The 16909-nt window shown below is 35.4% G+C and overlaps 7 protein-coding genes across 7 annotated transcripts; 6 read left to right on the top strand and 1 right to left on the bottom strand.

The window, feature by feature from the left end:
• Nucleotides 1-693: 693 nt before the first annotated feature.
• On the bottom strand, nt 694-1518 carry RO3G_05167 (uncharacterized protein; the record flags this gene model as incomplete). Its single annotated transcript, XM_067659757.1, has 3 exons — nt 694-1108; nt 1170-1267; nt 1327-1518. 3 exons carry the CDS (start codon nt 1516-1518, stop codon nt 694-696), a joined length of 705 nt encoding a protein of 234 aa, XP_067515858.1.
• A 2334-nt stretch (nt 1519-3852) lies between these two features.
• Nucleotides 3853-6006, top strand: RO3G_05166 (uncharacterized protein; the record flags this gene model as incomplete). The annotated part of the gene is made up of 3 exons (XM_067659756.1): nt 3853-4444; nt 4498-5115; nt 5165-6006. 3 exons carry the CDS (start codon nt 3853-3855, stop codon nt 6004-6006), a joined length of 2052 nt encoding a protein of 683 aa, XP_067515857.1.
• Nucleotides 6007-6307: 301 nt separating this feature from the next.
• RO3G_05165 (uncharacterized protein) lies at nt 6308-7165 on the top strand (the record flags this gene model as incomplete). The annotated part of the gene is made up of 5 exons (XM_067659755.1): nt 6308-6421; nt 6470-6503; nt 6566-6765; nt 6829-6894; nt 7139-7165. The coding sequence occupies 5 exons, from the start codon at nt 6308-6310 to the stop codon at nt 7163-7165; spliced, it is 441 nt and encodes a 146-aa protein (XP_067515856.1).
• Nucleotides 7166-8434: 1269 nt separating this feature from the next.
• On the top strand, nt 8435-8715 carry RO3G_05164 (uncharacterized protein; the record flags this gene model as incomplete). The annotated part of the gene is made up of 2 exons (XM_067659754.1): nt 8435-8473; nt 8521-8715. 2 exons carry the CDS (start codon nt 8435-8437, stop codon nt 8713-8715), a joined length of 234 nt encoding a protein of 77 aa, XP_067515855.1.
• Nucleotides 8716-9168: 453 nt separating this feature from the next.
• On the top strand, nt 9169-9908 carry RO3G_05163 (uncharacterized protein; the record flags this gene model as incomplete). The annotated part of the gene is made up of 2 exons (XM_067659753.1): nt 9169-9716; nt 9773-9908. 2 exons carry the CDS (start codon nt 9169-9171, stop codon nt 9906-9908), a joined length of 684 nt encoding a protein of 227 aa, XP_067515854.1.
• A 153-nt stretch (nt 9909-10061) lies between these two features.
• RO3G_05162 (uncharacterized protein) lies at nt 10062-12655 on the top strand (the record flags this gene model as incomplete). The annotated part of the gene is made up of 6 exons (XM_067659752.1): nt 10062-10319; nt 10374-11508; nt 11570-11646; nt 11711-12074; nt 12126-12477; nt 12535-12655. The coding sequence occupies 6 exons, from the start codon at nt 10062-10064 to the stop codon at nt 12653-12655; spliced, it is 2307 nt and encodes a 768-aa protein (XP_067515853.1).
• A 444-nt stretch (nt 12656-13099) lies between these two features.
• RO3G_05161 (uncharacterized protein) lies at nt 13100-15715 on the top strand (the record flags this gene model as incomplete). The annotated part of the gene is made up of 2 exons (XM_067659751.1): nt 13100-13407; nt 13468-15715. The coding sequence occupies 2 exons, from the start codon at nt 13100-13102 to the stop codon at nt 15713-15715; spliced, it is 2556 nt and encodes an 851-aa protein (XP_067515852.1).
• Nucleotides 15716-16909: the final 1194 nt, after the last annotated feature.

Genomic DNA, 16909 nt, shown 5'->3' with positions numbered 1-16909 from the left:
GATGTTCCTGGCCTAGAGACTTTCTGGTGTATCCAATGACTGTGAAGTTATTTTTCTTGAGGTTCATGACATATGCCTAGTACTTTGGCAGATGCTCTGTAATTGATAAAGCAATGTCATTCAAATATTCATTTTTTAATGTCCATAAGACTCGATATCGAACCTTTGAACCATTTTGATCCTTCAATACTTTTCGTTCCTGTTCTTGGTTCATATATGAAACTTTCTTGGTGTTGCACCACTTTATGAAAGATAACAACGATTTCTCATCAAATCTAGTTGTATATAACATAAAGAAAAAATATCCCTGGATGAGACTTTCTTTTTTATGTAAAGTGATTCGTTCCATGGCTCAGTTGGGACATACACTTGATTCAGAAACTGAACAATCTGAGCATCGTGCACTATTTAATAGTATTAATAACCAATATATCTTCCTTCTAATATAGTTTCATGACTATCGCAATTACTATGAGCAAGTAATGGTAGTTAAAAGCTGAAAAAAAGTTTTGTGCAGCAGTTTTGTCTGTTACTGTCTATACATCGTGGTTTAAATTCATGTACAATTTTTGATCATTTTACAGTATATTATATATAGAATAGATAGATTAGTAAACCTAAAATCTAAAATTGAACAAGTTTAACAAAAAAAAAGAAGGATGTCTTATTTATTAGGTAACATGGATTCGACATTTAGTAATTCAAAACCTCTCCTTTATAGTTGATCAGCTTGCCTGCATCAGCAGCTGTAGCACTGTCAAGTTTAGCCAATTGACCTGAGATTGATTCATCCGCATAGATGTCTCCATTTTCACCACCCATGTCAGTCTTGACCCAACCAGGATGAGAAGCATAGACAATAATGTTTTCCTTGGCAAGTTGCATAGCTTGCAATTTTGTAAGCATGTTAAGAGCACTTTTAGAGATTCTGTAAGAAGCGGTCTCAGGAAAGTTGACCAATTCAACGCTTCCAAGAATGGATGATATGTTGAGAATCTTTTTAACGCGATCAGGACCACGTTTGCGGAGCAAAGGCAAGAATGCATTAGTAACTTCATTGACAGCTAATACGTTTGTTTCAAAGATTTCAAGGATTTCTTTCTTGGAGCTTTATGTAAATGTTAATAAACACATCTTTCATGTCAAATTGAAAATCGTTTATAACTTACGTTTGTTCAGGAGCGGTATATGCTCCTGCAATACCGGCATTATTAATCAAGACATCGAAACCTTCAGGTGCGAGCTTTGAAATTTCTTCAACAGCTTCCTATTGTTCATAACCTTCAATCAGCAAGAGCCTTGTAATATATACTTAGGAACTATTACCTTGATGGATTTTTCACAAGCGGTATCCAATTTAATGCTGTGCACTTTCTTACCATCAACCAATTTCTGCAAGCCTTCGGCCTTGTCAGGATTACGAGCACAGGCAAAGACAGTATCTCCTCGAGCAGAAATTTGTTTAACGAATTCGAGTCCAAGACCACGAGAAGCACCAGTGATAACGTAAGAAACCATTGCTATAGATTTAAATATTTTAAAATAAAGTGAAAAAAAGAGAAACTTATCTTTACGAACCCCGTCTTTTATAGATGATTTACCGCTTACAAGATAAATTATTAGATAATTTTGGTTGGCATATTAAATGAATTTCCCAACTACTTTCAGCCAACTCAGTGACTACATTAAAAAATCAATATTAAAATTAGCTGTAGACTTGACCATTTGTTTTCATTTGAGCAAGTACATAAAGGGTGTAATTGATATTTGCATGAGTATGTGTATTACAAATTGAGGAGCGGTAAATAAAACTTTGAGCCCATGGGTCTTTTTCGGTCCGATATGATAATTTTTCCGGGATTGACGCCTTCATAAACGAATTAATTGTCTTTTTCAATTTCCAGTCTATCTTTATCTACTTCAAGTTTTCTTTCAGTGACTTTTCGCAATTTCATGAGTAAATAGCCAATGATATTTATTAGATCTCTAAATCCAGAAGCAGCTTGCTGCTTTGTTATTTTCTGATCATCTTAAGAATAGGACTTGAGGCATTTTGTAAGTTGTACTCTTTTAGATCATTCTAGAATTTTACTTGAAATATAAACATGTTCACCATTTTCAAAAAGTAAAGTCGCATTTTTACAAACTTTATAATACAATATATACAAAAAAGCGACGAGTAAACGTGACATCTATTCCTTGAAACAGTGTTCATATATACCGAATTACAAGGAATAATTTATGGAAGATTAAAAAAAAAATAGTAGAAAGCTGACTATCTATGAGTTTATTGAGTCTTTTTATAAAATTAACAATTGAAAAACAAAGTTGCATGAGTTTAACTGCTAAAGCTATGGCCATCTAACGCATGGTGTCACATAGACGAATATATAATTATATTACATTGAGATCTTTTCTAATCTCACACAACATTGAGTATTTATTAAGAAAAACACGCTATTTAATTCAATGTGTTTTGTATGATCATGTTAGAGATTACCTTTTAAACTTAAAAAAAAGGAAACAACTAATAAAAGGACAATCAAGACATGATGTTGCTTATTTCTCTGGTTGGATAGAAAAGGTTGCAAGGTGATGGATTTGTATAATAACACATCAATGTACAGTATCTGACTAAGATTTTGAGAATAAAGTGTTGGTATAGACAAGTGCGCAAAAGTCTCTGCTTTTATGAACCTCTTAATGTGGTGGAATTCATTCCAAGTAAATATGGCATATGACTTTAAATTATTTACTACATTTATTTTATGGTTCCAAGTTCTGACTGATCCTAACAATTGACTATAGTTCCTAATGTTTGAAGGTCAAGAGTGAACATATGAAACTTCAAATGAATTACAAACAAAAGAGTGCTTGTATGAAGTTTAAAAGCTGATTGACTACTGAATTCAAGTGTTTTTAAACTAAAGATGATTCTTTCATTTGAAAAGAGTTGTAGTCATGATATGGTTCATCATCACAAAGAAATACACATACACACATACACAGCATTTGTCTCAATGTAGAAAATAGGATTGTAACGTGAGTTTAAAAGTTTCCCACAAATACAAATTAAGAATTTTTTCTGCTTCTGTAGCGGTGTACAGATTATTCATCAAACGATTTTCATTCGCTAATGCGATGACATTGAAATATAAAGACTTGATATACATACTATATTCAAGGGAAAGAGAGAGAAAGAAAGACTGAAATAGATCAATTCTTGATGTTTGATTACTTAGAGTAAATTATAATAGAATTTATTATTTTAATTAAATAAGGATATGATTGAAACTATATTAGAAAAATACCCACAAGTGATTTTTTTACTTTATAAAGATAAAGCATTCGCACTGATTTGTCAGAAATGATAATCGGAGTTATTAAGACTAAACTACCCCCAGTCCTTTATAAGCTTTGGAGTGATCATTGTGTTTGTATCGAGGTGTGTTTCGTTAGAACAAGCAATTCGTTTTTGAAAGCATCGCGATAAATACTGAATGAAACATAAAGCACATAGAATAAATATAACTCTTTTTTTACAAGTATTTTGTATAAAGCATGTATAAAAAGTGAGGTAAATTTGCTTCTTTATCCTTCGTCTTTATGCGGATTTTAAATGCATTTGTTATCCCCTCTTTGAACTGGTCTGAGGCTAGTAATGACAAATAACGTTTATCAATCTTTTCAGTTTGTCAGTTATGTTGCTTTCATCAGACTTCCTTTATTGATTAACTGATTATTATTGGTCTTGATTTGTAACTGACTTGTTCCCGCATAAAGTATAAAAGAACCTCCCTTTTTTTTTCTCACTTCTTTTATCACACTTTATCCAAACCTTAAACTATAACAATGTCTGTCGTCAAAGAAATGAAAACTGTTACTGCTGCTACAACTACTCAAGATGTTCACCCCTTAGACCAGCTTTCTGGTGAAGAAATCATCCGTGTTGCTACTATCACTCGTCAAGCCAAAACTGATATTGATTTTGTCTTTAACACAATCACCTTAAAAGAACCTAACAAGAACATCATGCTCTCTTATCTCGGATGGGATAGTTCTAAGCCTCGCGTGACCCGTGTTGAACGTGAAGCTCTTGTGGTTGCATTAGAGAAAAAGACGATGAAATGCTATGAAGGTATCGTTTCTTTAACCAACAGTAAACTTAAATCTTGGAAGTATATTCCGGATGTCCAACCTATTTTGACCATGGATGAAATGTTTGAGGTTGAAGAACTTGTAGTAAAAAGTGAACTTGTTCGTCAAGAATGTCTTGAGCTTGGTATCACTGATATGTCCTCTGTCTTTGCTGACCCTTGGGCTATCGCTCGTCATGTATCCCATCCAGGACGTGAGAAGCGTATGATGCAAGCTCTTATGTATATGCGTACCTGTGAAGATGACAATCAATATGCTCATCCTTTGGATTTTGTTCCTATTGTTGGTAAGTTTTTTTTCTTTTTACCTTTACATCTTTTCTAATCCACTCGCTATTAGATGTTGGAAAAATGAAGGTGATCTCAATTGAACGTATCAAACCTAGAGATTCCAAGTTCACTCGCCCTACTATACCTCAAATGAACCACAACTTCTTGCCTGAATTTATCGGAGAAGAAAATTATCGTAAGGATGTGAAACCTATTATTGTTCAACAACCTCAAGGTGTCTCTTTTACTGTTACTGGTAACCAAATTGACTGGCAAAAATGGAATATGCGTATTTCTATGAATTATCGTGAAGGTCTTGTGATTCATAACGTCAGTTATCAAGATGGTCCCGAAAAACGTCCGCTCTTTTATCGCATTTCTCTTTCTGAAATGGTCGTTCCTTATGCTGATCCTTATTCACCTCATTATCGTAAGCATGCGTTTGATGTGGGAGAATACGGTCTTGGTCTTTGTACGAACGCTCTTACACTTGGTTGTGATTGTCTTGGCTCTATTTATTACTTCGATGCTACCTTCAATGACCATGAAGGTAAACCTTTCCATGTTCCCAATGCAATCTGTCTTCATGAAGAAGATCACGGCATTCTTTTCAAGCATACGGATTATAGAAATGGCAGAGCTCATACTGTTCGCTCTCGTCGTCTAGTTATCTCTCAGATTGTCACAGGTAAGATGAAAATTTTTGTTGGCTTGAAGCTAAAATGATCTTTTTCTAGTGGCCAACTATGATTATGGTCTTTATTATTACTTTTATCAGGATGGTTCCTTCCAATATGAAGTTAAAGCCACAGGTGAACTCAATACACACGTTCTGGCTGAGGATGAAACTCCTGGTGACTATGGTATTACTGTTGCCCCTCAGATCAACGCTCAACACCATCAACACTTCTTCACTATGCGTATCGATCCCATGATCGATGGTGTCAACAATTCGATTGCTCAAGTAGATGTTGAACGTGTTCCCTATCCTACCGGTCATCCCAAAAACACTTACGGTAATGGTTTTAGGGCCAAAACAACCATTTTGCGCGACACGATCGAAGCACAACAGACAGCCAACTATGAAACGGCTCGTTTCTGGAAGATCCTCAACGAGAACCGCATTCATCCTTATACCAAAGCACCCGTCGGCTGGAAGCTCACCTCACACAGTCAAACACCTTTCTTTGCTCAAGATGATTCTGTTGTCGGTCAGCGTGCTGGATTTGCCAAGAAGGCACTTTGGGTAACACCTTATGATGAAAACCAAATGTTTGCCGGTGGCTTTTACTGTAATCAATCTTCAGGACAGGACAATGTCGAAAATTGGGTCAAGTCGGGTGAGGATATTCACAATAAGGACATTGTACTCTGGTTTACCTTTGGAGTCACTCATTTACCTCGTGTGGAAGATTTTCCTGTGATGCCTGTCGAAATGTGTGGCTTCTCGATGAAGCCATGTAATTTCTTTATGGCCAATCCAGGCTTGGATGTTCCTCCTACCAGCAAAAAGATCAACCATTCTGTAAATGCAAAAGAGGCAGCTTCAAATGAAAGCTGCTGCTCAAATAAGCTTTAAATTGCTTCTATCAAAACATGTCTATATCTCCTTTTCCCCTTCCCCTTGTTTTTCTCTCTGGAGAGGAAATATACAATCAAATGTATTTTTTTATTATAAATTATGCTTGTACTTTAATCTCTGCACAAAATAAAACATTTCCTATTGAACAATACAGTGCTATCAAGTCTATGATACAAAAATAATTCTCACATGATTTGCGTTGTGACAAGGAGTTTAGTGTACCTTGAAGTCTTGTAAACTTGCATGTGCGACATGTTCGGGTCTTTTTTTTCTTCTTCTTTTTCTTTTGTTCTTTTTCATGGAAGAAGAAATACTGTTCAAGGTTGCAAGTTTAATCAATGAGTTAGCATCTCAACAACAAAATAATCAAAAAGCTGTTTCCATTCTTTCAAAACAAATAACGGAAATAAAGGTAAATAGAACGAATTTATTTTGATACAATGGTTATAATACATAACAGCAAAAAGCAGAAACAGCGAAGTATTCTTTTAATGGTAAGTGGAAACAGATTTCGAAAAAGCAAGTTTACATTTAACATACTATGCAGAACACATAGACACCCTTCCACCAGCAACAGAGCAAAAAGATAAAGTATTGGAAGCCTTAAAGAACAGGTTAGAAAAAGCGTTGACAGAACACCGAGAAATACTTAAACGAAATATGGAGTTGGAGAAGGAGAAGGACGAACTATTGAAGCTAATCAAAGACTACGAGATTAGTCTTGAGACAGTGACAAGCAAACTCCGTACATATGCAGTTAGTTTTACTATTGAAAATATGAATTTTTGTATTTATTGATGCAATTATTCTGACAAACAGAATACTACTTTGGAAGAACAGTCGCAGCTAAAACAAGAATACAGTGCAGTGCTAGAAGCCGAAAAAGTAAAAAAAAAAAAAAAAAAAAAAAAAAAAAAAAGAAAAGGGAGAGTGGGCATGTCACAATAAAATATCTAATGTCATGAACTCAAGGAAACGACAATAACACTATTTATGGAAAATGTAATGCTTCAATCACAACTTTCCCAACTAGCCAAAAACTTAAAAGTAGCATATAAGACTATATCCGTTGATAATTATTATAGCGAAAGAATCGCACGATTAGAGCAAGAAAAAAGACATTTATTAGAGATCTCAAGGTTATCAGCAAAAATGAAACAAACAGAGCAAGAAAATCTCTGTTGACACACATCTTAAGCACCAGAAGAATATGAATAAAAGCGATTTAATCAGTTTGTTATTCACTAGCATTTGTTTGAGGAAAAGAAAAAGCCCTTTTCTTTATGTTTCAATCAATACAAAATGTATTGCATGCACTATATTTTATAACTTTTACTGCCCCATTTCCAGATATGCCTCCTATTTTTGTTATCTTGTTTCTAATTTCTTTTTTTCTTCATCAAAAGCCTTGGTAAAGCTGTAAACAGCACACAAACTTTTCTCTGTTATTCAACATGCCTTCGTAGTATTTATTGCATAATATAATTCATTGCATTATTTTCGTCAACATGTTATTGGGGATAAGGTAGATACTGGGTTGATTTGCATCAGTTGTACTTGTTTGATATCTGAGAAGATTCCAATGCAACATTTGGTCAAAGTGACAGTTGGTAGAACTGGAAGTTGATTTTACCTATTGGATGGTAGACATCTCCCTATTTTTGTGTGTAAAAAAATAACACCTTTTCCTCTTCATTTTTATATAGCTACAACTTCATACGTAAGCAAATGCCATGAATCTTCATCTGTTTTATTACAGCTTTAGGTTTTTTAAGAAAAGGTGCATCATATTATGATTTCTGTACATAAACCGCCATGGAAAAATTATGTTACTTAAATTACAGTAAAGTCTATGTTGATGAACAAGATAATAAATACAGGCTAAGCTATGGATATAAAAAGCATGAAAGTTATCGAGGATATGAAATCAAAGAAAGTTACTCATTAGTTGATTAATCAAATCTATGAAACACTATACATAAGTTTCATTTGTTCATGATCTTTGCACTTTGTACAAAGTAGAAAGTAATCACAATTAAGTGGCAGTTTTTTTTTGGCCTTGTAGCTATCTAATGTGTATTAACATAAAAATAACTTGATTAATTATATTGATCGAAAGGCACAAAATGAATGTCATTGGGACTATAAATATTATTAAAAAATGTCTACCATGGAAATTTCATTTATACATAAAAATAACACTTTTGTTTTTGTATTTTTCTTAATCTTACATGTTTTGGCTTTCAATGCAAATTTGAGCATAACACACCTTGCCTAACAGGGAAAAGTATAGCATGTAACTGGTAAAGATGTGCAATGGTCAAAACCAGTGTGATGAACAATTGAAACACAGAAAGGACACGGTCATTTAGCTCCCAAGACACTTTATAACGTGAAAACAAAGCTCTTTAGGTCTTTATTCAAAATGGTTATTGTCTGTTTAATAGTAGCTGATATATTGAATGTAAAATATAAGAGAATATGATACATTGCTATGAACCTTTCAATAAGCTAAAGATGAAACCCAAAAAGACCATTGTCACCAAGAGAGTGACATTAGCACTGAAAGTAATGAATATAACCCATGACCCAAAAATGCATTGTTTGATGTTGAAATTATATACAGAGAAAATGTTAAAGGGCGAGAAGTTCATCAGGCATTGCACTTTACAAGACAACTTCATCAAGAGCTTAACAATGCTGTAAGTAATTATCCAAGGTAAAGAACAATAAAAAAAAGATATATTTTCAAGATAACTTATATCTAGTAAAGATAAAAAGCCTATAAGTCCTTAAGATATTATATAAAGAAAGTTAAAAAAAGGTAATATTGAATGGTTTTATTTGAGTAATGTGTATAAAAATAAAAGATCTTGATGAGATATATTGAATAACAATGACCTATCTTTTACAAGAGGATTAAAGATGATGCAATCATTTCTTCTCTATCATCCAAATTAAGTCTAGATGATGAAGATAACCGCAACATTTTTCAAATGCTTTTTTTTTTTTTTTTTTTTTTTTTTATTATTATTATTTTTTTGTTTAGAACAAACAGATTATGTGATACATGAAACTCTGTTTTGCATTGAATAATAAACACAATCTCTTTTCCTATCTTTTCCTCTTCTTTCTTCTCTTCTTGTTTAAACAACAAATATGCAATTCAAAAAAGAAAAGAGTTGTCAATTAATGGATAATTTTGCTATCTTTGTTCAGATTAGTTTGTGCTTTACTGCTATTCTAACATTAATTTACAAAAGATCAAAAGAGAAACCACAAAGGCCAATAGAGATTTGGACATTGGATGTGAGTAAGCAGTTTATTGGAGCAGGCATAATGCATTTCATCAATATTGGAATCAGTTACGCAACCGATAATAATCTTTGTGCTGTTTACTTTTTAAATGTGGCAATGGATACAACTTTGGGTGTATTTATGCTTTGGTGTTGGATAAAATTAATACAAAAGCTACTGGACAAGGCGAATATATCGATTGGTCCATATTATTCTACGCCTGTTGATAAAAGAACAATGTTACTATGGTTACAGCAATTGATTGTATTCTTACTGGCTATTATCCTGTCAAAGATATGCTTTTATGAAATATTAATTATTAATGAAGACTGGCTATCAAAGTTGGGTGAATTGGCTATAAGTTGGACAAATAACAACCCAAAACTACAAACTGTATTTGTCATGTTCATGTAATGATACATAACATGATTCATATGTAATTTAATCATATCTATTTCAAAACTAGATTTCCTTTGGCTATGAATGCCGTTCAATTTTGGCTAACAGATACAATCATCAAGCAAAATAATCAACCATCAATTATCGAACAAAAGATCAATACGCCAATAGAATCCACTCCTCTACTAATCTCATCCGTATAAACAATTAAAACTCAGATGTTGATTAATGCCTCATTCTTTTCAACCAATAAAACTCATTCAAATGAAGTTCCTTTATTTCTTTCAATCCTTTTTTTTTTTTTTTTTTTTTTTTTTTTTTTTTTTCTCTTTTTTTTCCCCTTTGCTTGTACATAAATGGATTCTTCAGAACATAATAAACCGCAAGGTCATAAGACACCGAAAAGACAACAGAGCCATACTGCATCTTCTAAATATGGTTCTATTTCAGACGAACGAAAAAGAGAATCAACAGAAACTAACGAAGAAGAAGAAGACGAACAACAAGATAGCAACGAACAAAGTAGCAGTAGTAGACAAGATGAAGACACATCAAGTGATGAGCATATTCATCATCCTTTAGAACATGAACTTACACTAAAGGACATTCAGGATGTAATTATACAATCCCTCTTTGAAGTACATACTAAAGCATCATACCTTACTTAGGCTATGAACAAACAACATCCATTTGGTCTTCCCTTATGGAAGCCTGCTTTGTATAAAAAATCACGCTCGGTCGTCCGTAAAGCAAACAGCGCTTTACATTCATCTCCGTCTTCCTCTTCCGAATTGTTTTTAAATCCAGGCAATATATTATGGCTCCTCCTATTCGGTTGGTGGCTGGCTCTTGTCATTTTTTTAGTCTCTTTGCCCTTTATAGTGTTTCATGATAACTATGGCATGATCATGAGAGAACTAAGTTTATATATGTTTTGGCCCTTTGGTAGATATGTAGAACGACTTGTAGATATTACACCTTCTGTTATTAACGATTTGGAACGAGAATCTGTCGAGCAATCCCTGCTGATTGATGATGATGATGAGTACGATCAAGAGACGCAAGGGTTGTTACACAGTCATAAAAAAAAGAAAATGTACAATTTGTTCCATGCCGTCATAGAAACCATCAGGTTGGGTCCAGCTGCTTGCTTTTATTATATCATCTTTTATACATTCATCTGCCCACTTTTATTACTCGTATCCTCCATATGTTGGATGTGCGTTGTTACTGTACCAATGGCCAAGCTCAACTATATCCTCGTTCGTCATCTTCGTCGTCATCCTCTCAGTCTTCGTTTTAGATCTAATAATGTGCCTGTCGGAGCTCATCATCCTACTGTAATTCTTTTGTGTACTTATCAAGCTTTTGGTTGGCAGTATTACAAGTATACTTACGATGGTATCAACATCATGTTTATCAACTTATTACCTTTGGTTTTCTTTGTTATCTTTGATGATTATGTCTTGAAAGAACACTTGCCTGACTCATTCATCACTTCACCTCACCTAATCTTTGGCTTATCTTTGGCTTCTGTGATCCCTCTTTCTTATTTTATTGGTATGGGTGTCAGCTCCATCTCCGCTCAAAGCAGTATGGGTCTAGGTGCTGTCATCAACGCAACTTTTGGTAGTATTATTGAAATCATCTTATACGGTGCTGCCTTGATGGCTGGAAAGAGCTCTCTTGTGGAAGGTTCGCTTATTGGAAGTATCCTTGCTGGTGTACTACTTATGCCTGGTTGTTCTATGATTAGTGGTGCTGTCAAAAGAAAGGAACAGAGGTTTAATGCAAAAAGTGCTGGTATGTACAACATTGATCCCTTTCATTTTCCTATTTTTTTTTTTTTGACGCATCATAATAGGGGTTACTGCAACGATGCTCATTATGGCTATTATTGGAGCATTATCGCCTACTTTGTTCTATCAATTCTTTGGTTCAGTAAGTAGAGAGAAAACAGAAAATTTCCTTTGTTCCCCTTTTTTAAATTTTCACTTTCTGATAGTTTGAGTTACGTTGCACCGGATGTCCTGATAAAATGGATGATAATGCTAACATGACCTTGGAGTGTTCTCACTGTTATTATGATCAAATGGACCCTACTCAAGATCCTGTATATCAAAATAATGTGAAGCCATTTATGTACATTTGTGCTGCTATTCTGCCCTCTGCATATATTATTGGTCTTTTGTTTAGTTTGCATACTCATGCTGACATGGTCTGGAAAAGTTCTAATCCTAAACACGATTCTCACGAAATACCTGCTCAGCAGAGAGTATACCCTGTACATATCATACGTCCTCACAGCCAAGAGTTACATCAGCCACATCATCAAAACGATGTTGCCTCAACAAACATTGTTATTCCAGGTAAGAAGAAAGAAACATCAAAAGAACCTTTTACTAAACTCATGATTGTAGTCCACAAACAATCTTCAGCCCCTTTGATGACTGTAGTACCACCAGTTCAAACATCTAATCCTCCATTAGCATATATCCACGCTAAAGAACCAGAAGAAGAGGAAGAAGAAGAAGCAGCGGCTGGGCATGATTCACCTAACTGGGGAAAGATGAAGAGTTATACAGTTTTATTTGGATGCACACTTCTCTATTCTATCATTGCAGAAATTTTGGTACAAACAGTGGATGAAGTAATGGAAAAGATAGCTATTGATGAAAAGTTTCTTGGTCTTACTTTGTTTGCTCTTGTGCCAAATATCACTGAGTTCATGAATGCCATCTCTTTCGCGCTCTACGGAAATATCGTGCTGAGGTAAATAGCAAAGAAATTGCCCTTTACAATTTAATACTTATAGGATTTCTATCATAGTATGGAAATCGGTTCTGCCTATGCTTTACAAGTATGCTTATTGCAAATTCCTGCTATGGTTGCCTTTTCATTGTGGTATAACTTGGGAAAAGAGGAAATCAAAAAGTTCACTTTCAAGTAAATCTAAATTCGTTCACTTCCATATATATTTTATACTAAACATCATTTATCTAGTCTTATTTTCCCTCGATGGGATGTAATTTCAGTGATATTTTCAGTATTTCTATTAACCTATACATATCAGGAAGGAAAGTCAAATTACTTTAAAGGATCAATTCTTATCCTTAGTTACTTTGTACTTATTGCTGGGTTCTATTATAACCCATAAATTCATGCATTGCTCCTTGTATAGTATCTCCTTTTTGCGTGTATTTTTTTTTATATAAATAACAAAACTGTTCCTCCTTATTTTGATACTAAAAAAACTTGCTTAATAAACATTTTTCTTTTTTGTTTCCTACCTCATCCCCCTTTTTTGTTTGTCTGCTTGTTTTCTAACAACCTCTTCGTTTCCTCCTCCTTGATTGGAATTTGCATTTTTCTTTTCTCTCTCTCTCTTTTCTTTATGGTAAATAATTGTTCCAATTCGATCCAAACGCATGACACTATTGATGAAATCCTTGAATCCCTAAAATCAAGATACAAAATAGACCAACCTTATACACAGATCGGAAATCATCGATTAATCATCCTCAACCCATACAAACCGCTTGATTTATTAAACGATGCAACGCTTGAAGCTTACGGTCAGTATGGCTATAAAAATGTTTATTCAAAACAGGAACAAGATCCTGAACCACATGTTTACGACCTGGCCACAAAGGTATATTTACTATTACGAAGAAGAAAGGAAGACCAAGCGATTGTTTTGAGGTAAATACATCAGTGCCCCTTAAAAACAGAGGGTTTCGCATTCACATTTATATCATACAGTGGTATATCTGGCTCAGGAAAATCTACTACCCACAAACACCTCATTAAAGAGTTACTGTATCTCTCTACACACTCAAAAAGAGATGAAAAAATGAAGAACCAACTTTTAGGAGCAAACACAATTCTGAATTCTTTCCTGAAAGCTGGTCAAGATGTATCTTGCTCAGGTCTGTTCCAAAGTCTTCAATTTAATGAGCGCGGTCGTATCGTTGGATTCTCTAACTCGGTCTTTTTGTTTGACAAGTATCGACTGACACGTCCCCAGCTAATAAACTTTAACGTCTTTTATCAACTCTTGGCGGGAACAACAGCTGATGAGAAACAGGCATTACATATTACCCACTCTAATTTCCATTATATCAAGCCTCAGCATCAGCAGCAGCATTGTCAGGATGAAATTGAATTTGGAGATCTGAAGATGGCACTCAAACATTGTGGGTTTAAGTCCAAGACGATAGATCAAATACTCCAGCTACTAGCTTCTATTCTTCATTTGGGGAACATACAGTTTATCGACAAGCGTCATGCAAGGATGTCTGACAAAGATGCAGAGAACGGACTGGAGAATGGCAGCCAGGATTCTTGTCGAGTTAAAAATAAAGAGACGTTGGCTCTGGTCGCTGCAGCCCTCGGTGTCACGACGACCCGATTAGAGAACACATTGACACACCAGTCCAAGCTGATTGGGAATGAATTCTGTACAGCTTTCTTGACAACCGATACAGCCTCGCAGCAACGTGATGCGTTGGCCCAAACGATCTACACAGCATTGGTCTACTGGATTGTGAATGTGCTCAACCAAAGGTTTACAAAGAATGATGATGACAAGACGATCCATACGATTAGCATTCTCGACACTATAGGACTCAATACCAAACGTGCAGGTACTTTTCATGACATGTGCGTCAATTATACATCGGAGCGTTTGTACAACTTTTTGCTTCGTACTGCTCTTCAAGAAAGTGAACCTGTTTGTGAGTCTAGTTCAATGCTACTCTTTCACGCTGAATCCGGTCTCTTTGCACGTTTGAATAGCGAATCAAGGCGTCTTGAAAGCCACGCCCTTGATACATCTGACAGTCATTTTCTTTCTACTCTCTTTCAAAGTAAGAAGTCCTCTGCTGATTATCGTGCTCTATTGGATCCATCTACACCTTCCTGTAGTTTCTCCATCAAACACTTTGGGAGCTGTAATGTGGATTATTCGGTTGATGGTTGTTTGGAAAATAACTTAGATGCTATATCTCCTGATTTTATTCATCTGTTCAAGTACAAATGCACAAATACGTTTGTCACTGAATTATTTGATAAAGACGCCACCAGTACCTCTTGGATCACAGAAGTTCATCCAAGAGATAAAATTACGATTGTCAAGGCCCAATTGCCTCTTTGGCTCACCAGCCAAGCAGAACAAAAGCAAGAGAAAATCCAGCTTGATGAGAATGCAGAAGAGGATCAGGCAATGGTGAACAACGATATTCATGTGAAAGAGAGCAAAAAAATACAAACAGTATTGGATCAAATGACTTTTGGCATCGAATTGCTTCAGCACCAGTTAAGCTCAGTGAGGATTTCCGAAATCATCCATATTCAACCTAACAGCCAACAAAAACCCGGTCTGTTTGATGATCGATATGTCACTCAGCAACTGCATTATTTCAAAGTCCTTGAATTAATAAAGAAATCTGCTCATGTCATGTACAGCTATACACCTAAAGAAATCCTGAATCGTTATGGACCATTGATATCACACGAGCAAGAAGAGCAGGAAGGAGGCGATACAAGAAAAATTTTGGAATGGATTGAGCACAATCGGTACACTGAAAAACAAGTCAAAATTGATCAAAACTTGGTTTGGCTTTCATTTAGACTTTGGAGGACACTTGAAAATCAAATACGTGCGATGGAGAAAGAAGTCAGGATGAGAGAGAAAGAAATGGCTGCAGCAGTCGAGGCTGAAAAGGAGGCGGCAAAGCATGCTGCTATGATGGCTGCTATTGAGGCAGAGGAGTATGAAGCAGCTCAGAGAGAGGCAGCCGAAGTTGCAGCAGCTGCACAGGCAGCCGAACTGGCGGCCATTATGGCTGATAGGTGGTCAAGTGATAAAAACCCTTTTGATGATGATTGTAAATCCGACATGACGCCTGATGATGATCGAACATACTTTGACTATCAACTGGATACAAATGATGAAAAGAAAAGTGATTGGCATGAAGATGAGAAAGATAAAGTACTTTCTAAAGGGTAAAGAAAAATAGGTGGATGAAGTATTCTTGATCCTGTCTTTAACACTATTTCTATAGTTATGGGCCGAATCTAGACACAAGCGAAATGATGAAGGACAAAAATGTCCAACTTGAAGAACAAGTAGAAGAAGTGACTATAACAAATATTCGAATATGGTGGACAAGGTTCGTATATTTGTCAACTTGGTGGATCCCATCTTTTGTCCTGAAGCACATTGGCAAAATGAGTAGAGAGGATGTTCAGATGGCTTGGAGAGAGAAAGTAACTCTCTGTATCTTGATCTTTTGTCTCTCAGGAGGCACTATTTTTTGTATTGTTGGTCTTGGTATTATCGTGTGTTCAGGAACCAAAGATCTCTATACATCACAGGACGTATTGAATCATCAAAGCATGAATGATTACTGGATTAGCATAAGAGGAAAAGTGTACGATATAACTAAATTTGTAGCAGTAGATCATGGATCTTCGTTTTCTATGGCCGGAAGATCCAGTTTAGAGCCTCTTGCGGGTCGCGATCTATCATATACATTTCCTCCTCCTCTTACAGTTGCTTGTGCTGGCCTAGTTACAGACCCATCTGTGGCTGTTACACCCAATGGAAGTATTGTGCTTGGCCCCTTTGTGCATTTTTCAGGGCCTCAGCAAAACGACAAAACGTTGAAAAAACTTCATAATCCTGGTTGGATTAAGAATGAATTTGAGCCTCTTATGAACAATTATAAGAAGGGAGACCTTGTTATCTCCATGAAGCAGATCAAGAGTGATTACCTAGGTTGGGGCAGATTAATAGCTACAATTGATGAACGCGTTTATGATTTGACTGACTATATGGCCACTGCTCGTCGGTACGCAACATCGTCTTCTAACAACCATCGTTATTTGCATCCCTCAGTTGAAAATATATTTATAGAATTTGGTGGCAAGGATATTACTGACGAATGGAATTATCACACAACTTCAATGAACGAAGCCACAAGAATTCTCAATAAGGCTTGCTTGGATAGTGCGTTTTATGTTGGACGTCTTGACTTTCGCGAATCACCAAGGTGTACTTTTGCTAATTATCTGTTGCTGAGCTTTGCAGTTATACTTTCTTTGGTTATCTTGGTCAAGTTCTTGGCTGCATTACAATTTGGGAGGTGCTCCTACACCGGAATATCACGAAAAATTTGTATTATGTTCATGTCCCTTTCTT

This window comes from Rhizopus delemar, genomic scaffold (assembly GCF_000149305.1).
Source record: "Rhizopus delemar RA 99-880 supercont3.3 genomic scaffold, whole genome shotgun sequence".
NCBI classification, from domain to species: Eukaryota; Fungi; Mucoromycota; class Mucoromycetes; order Mucorales; family Rhizopodaceae; genus Rhizopus; species Rhizopus delemar.
Note: the sequence above shows the minus strand (reverse complement) of the source record. Positions and strands in the feature narration are given on the sequence as shown.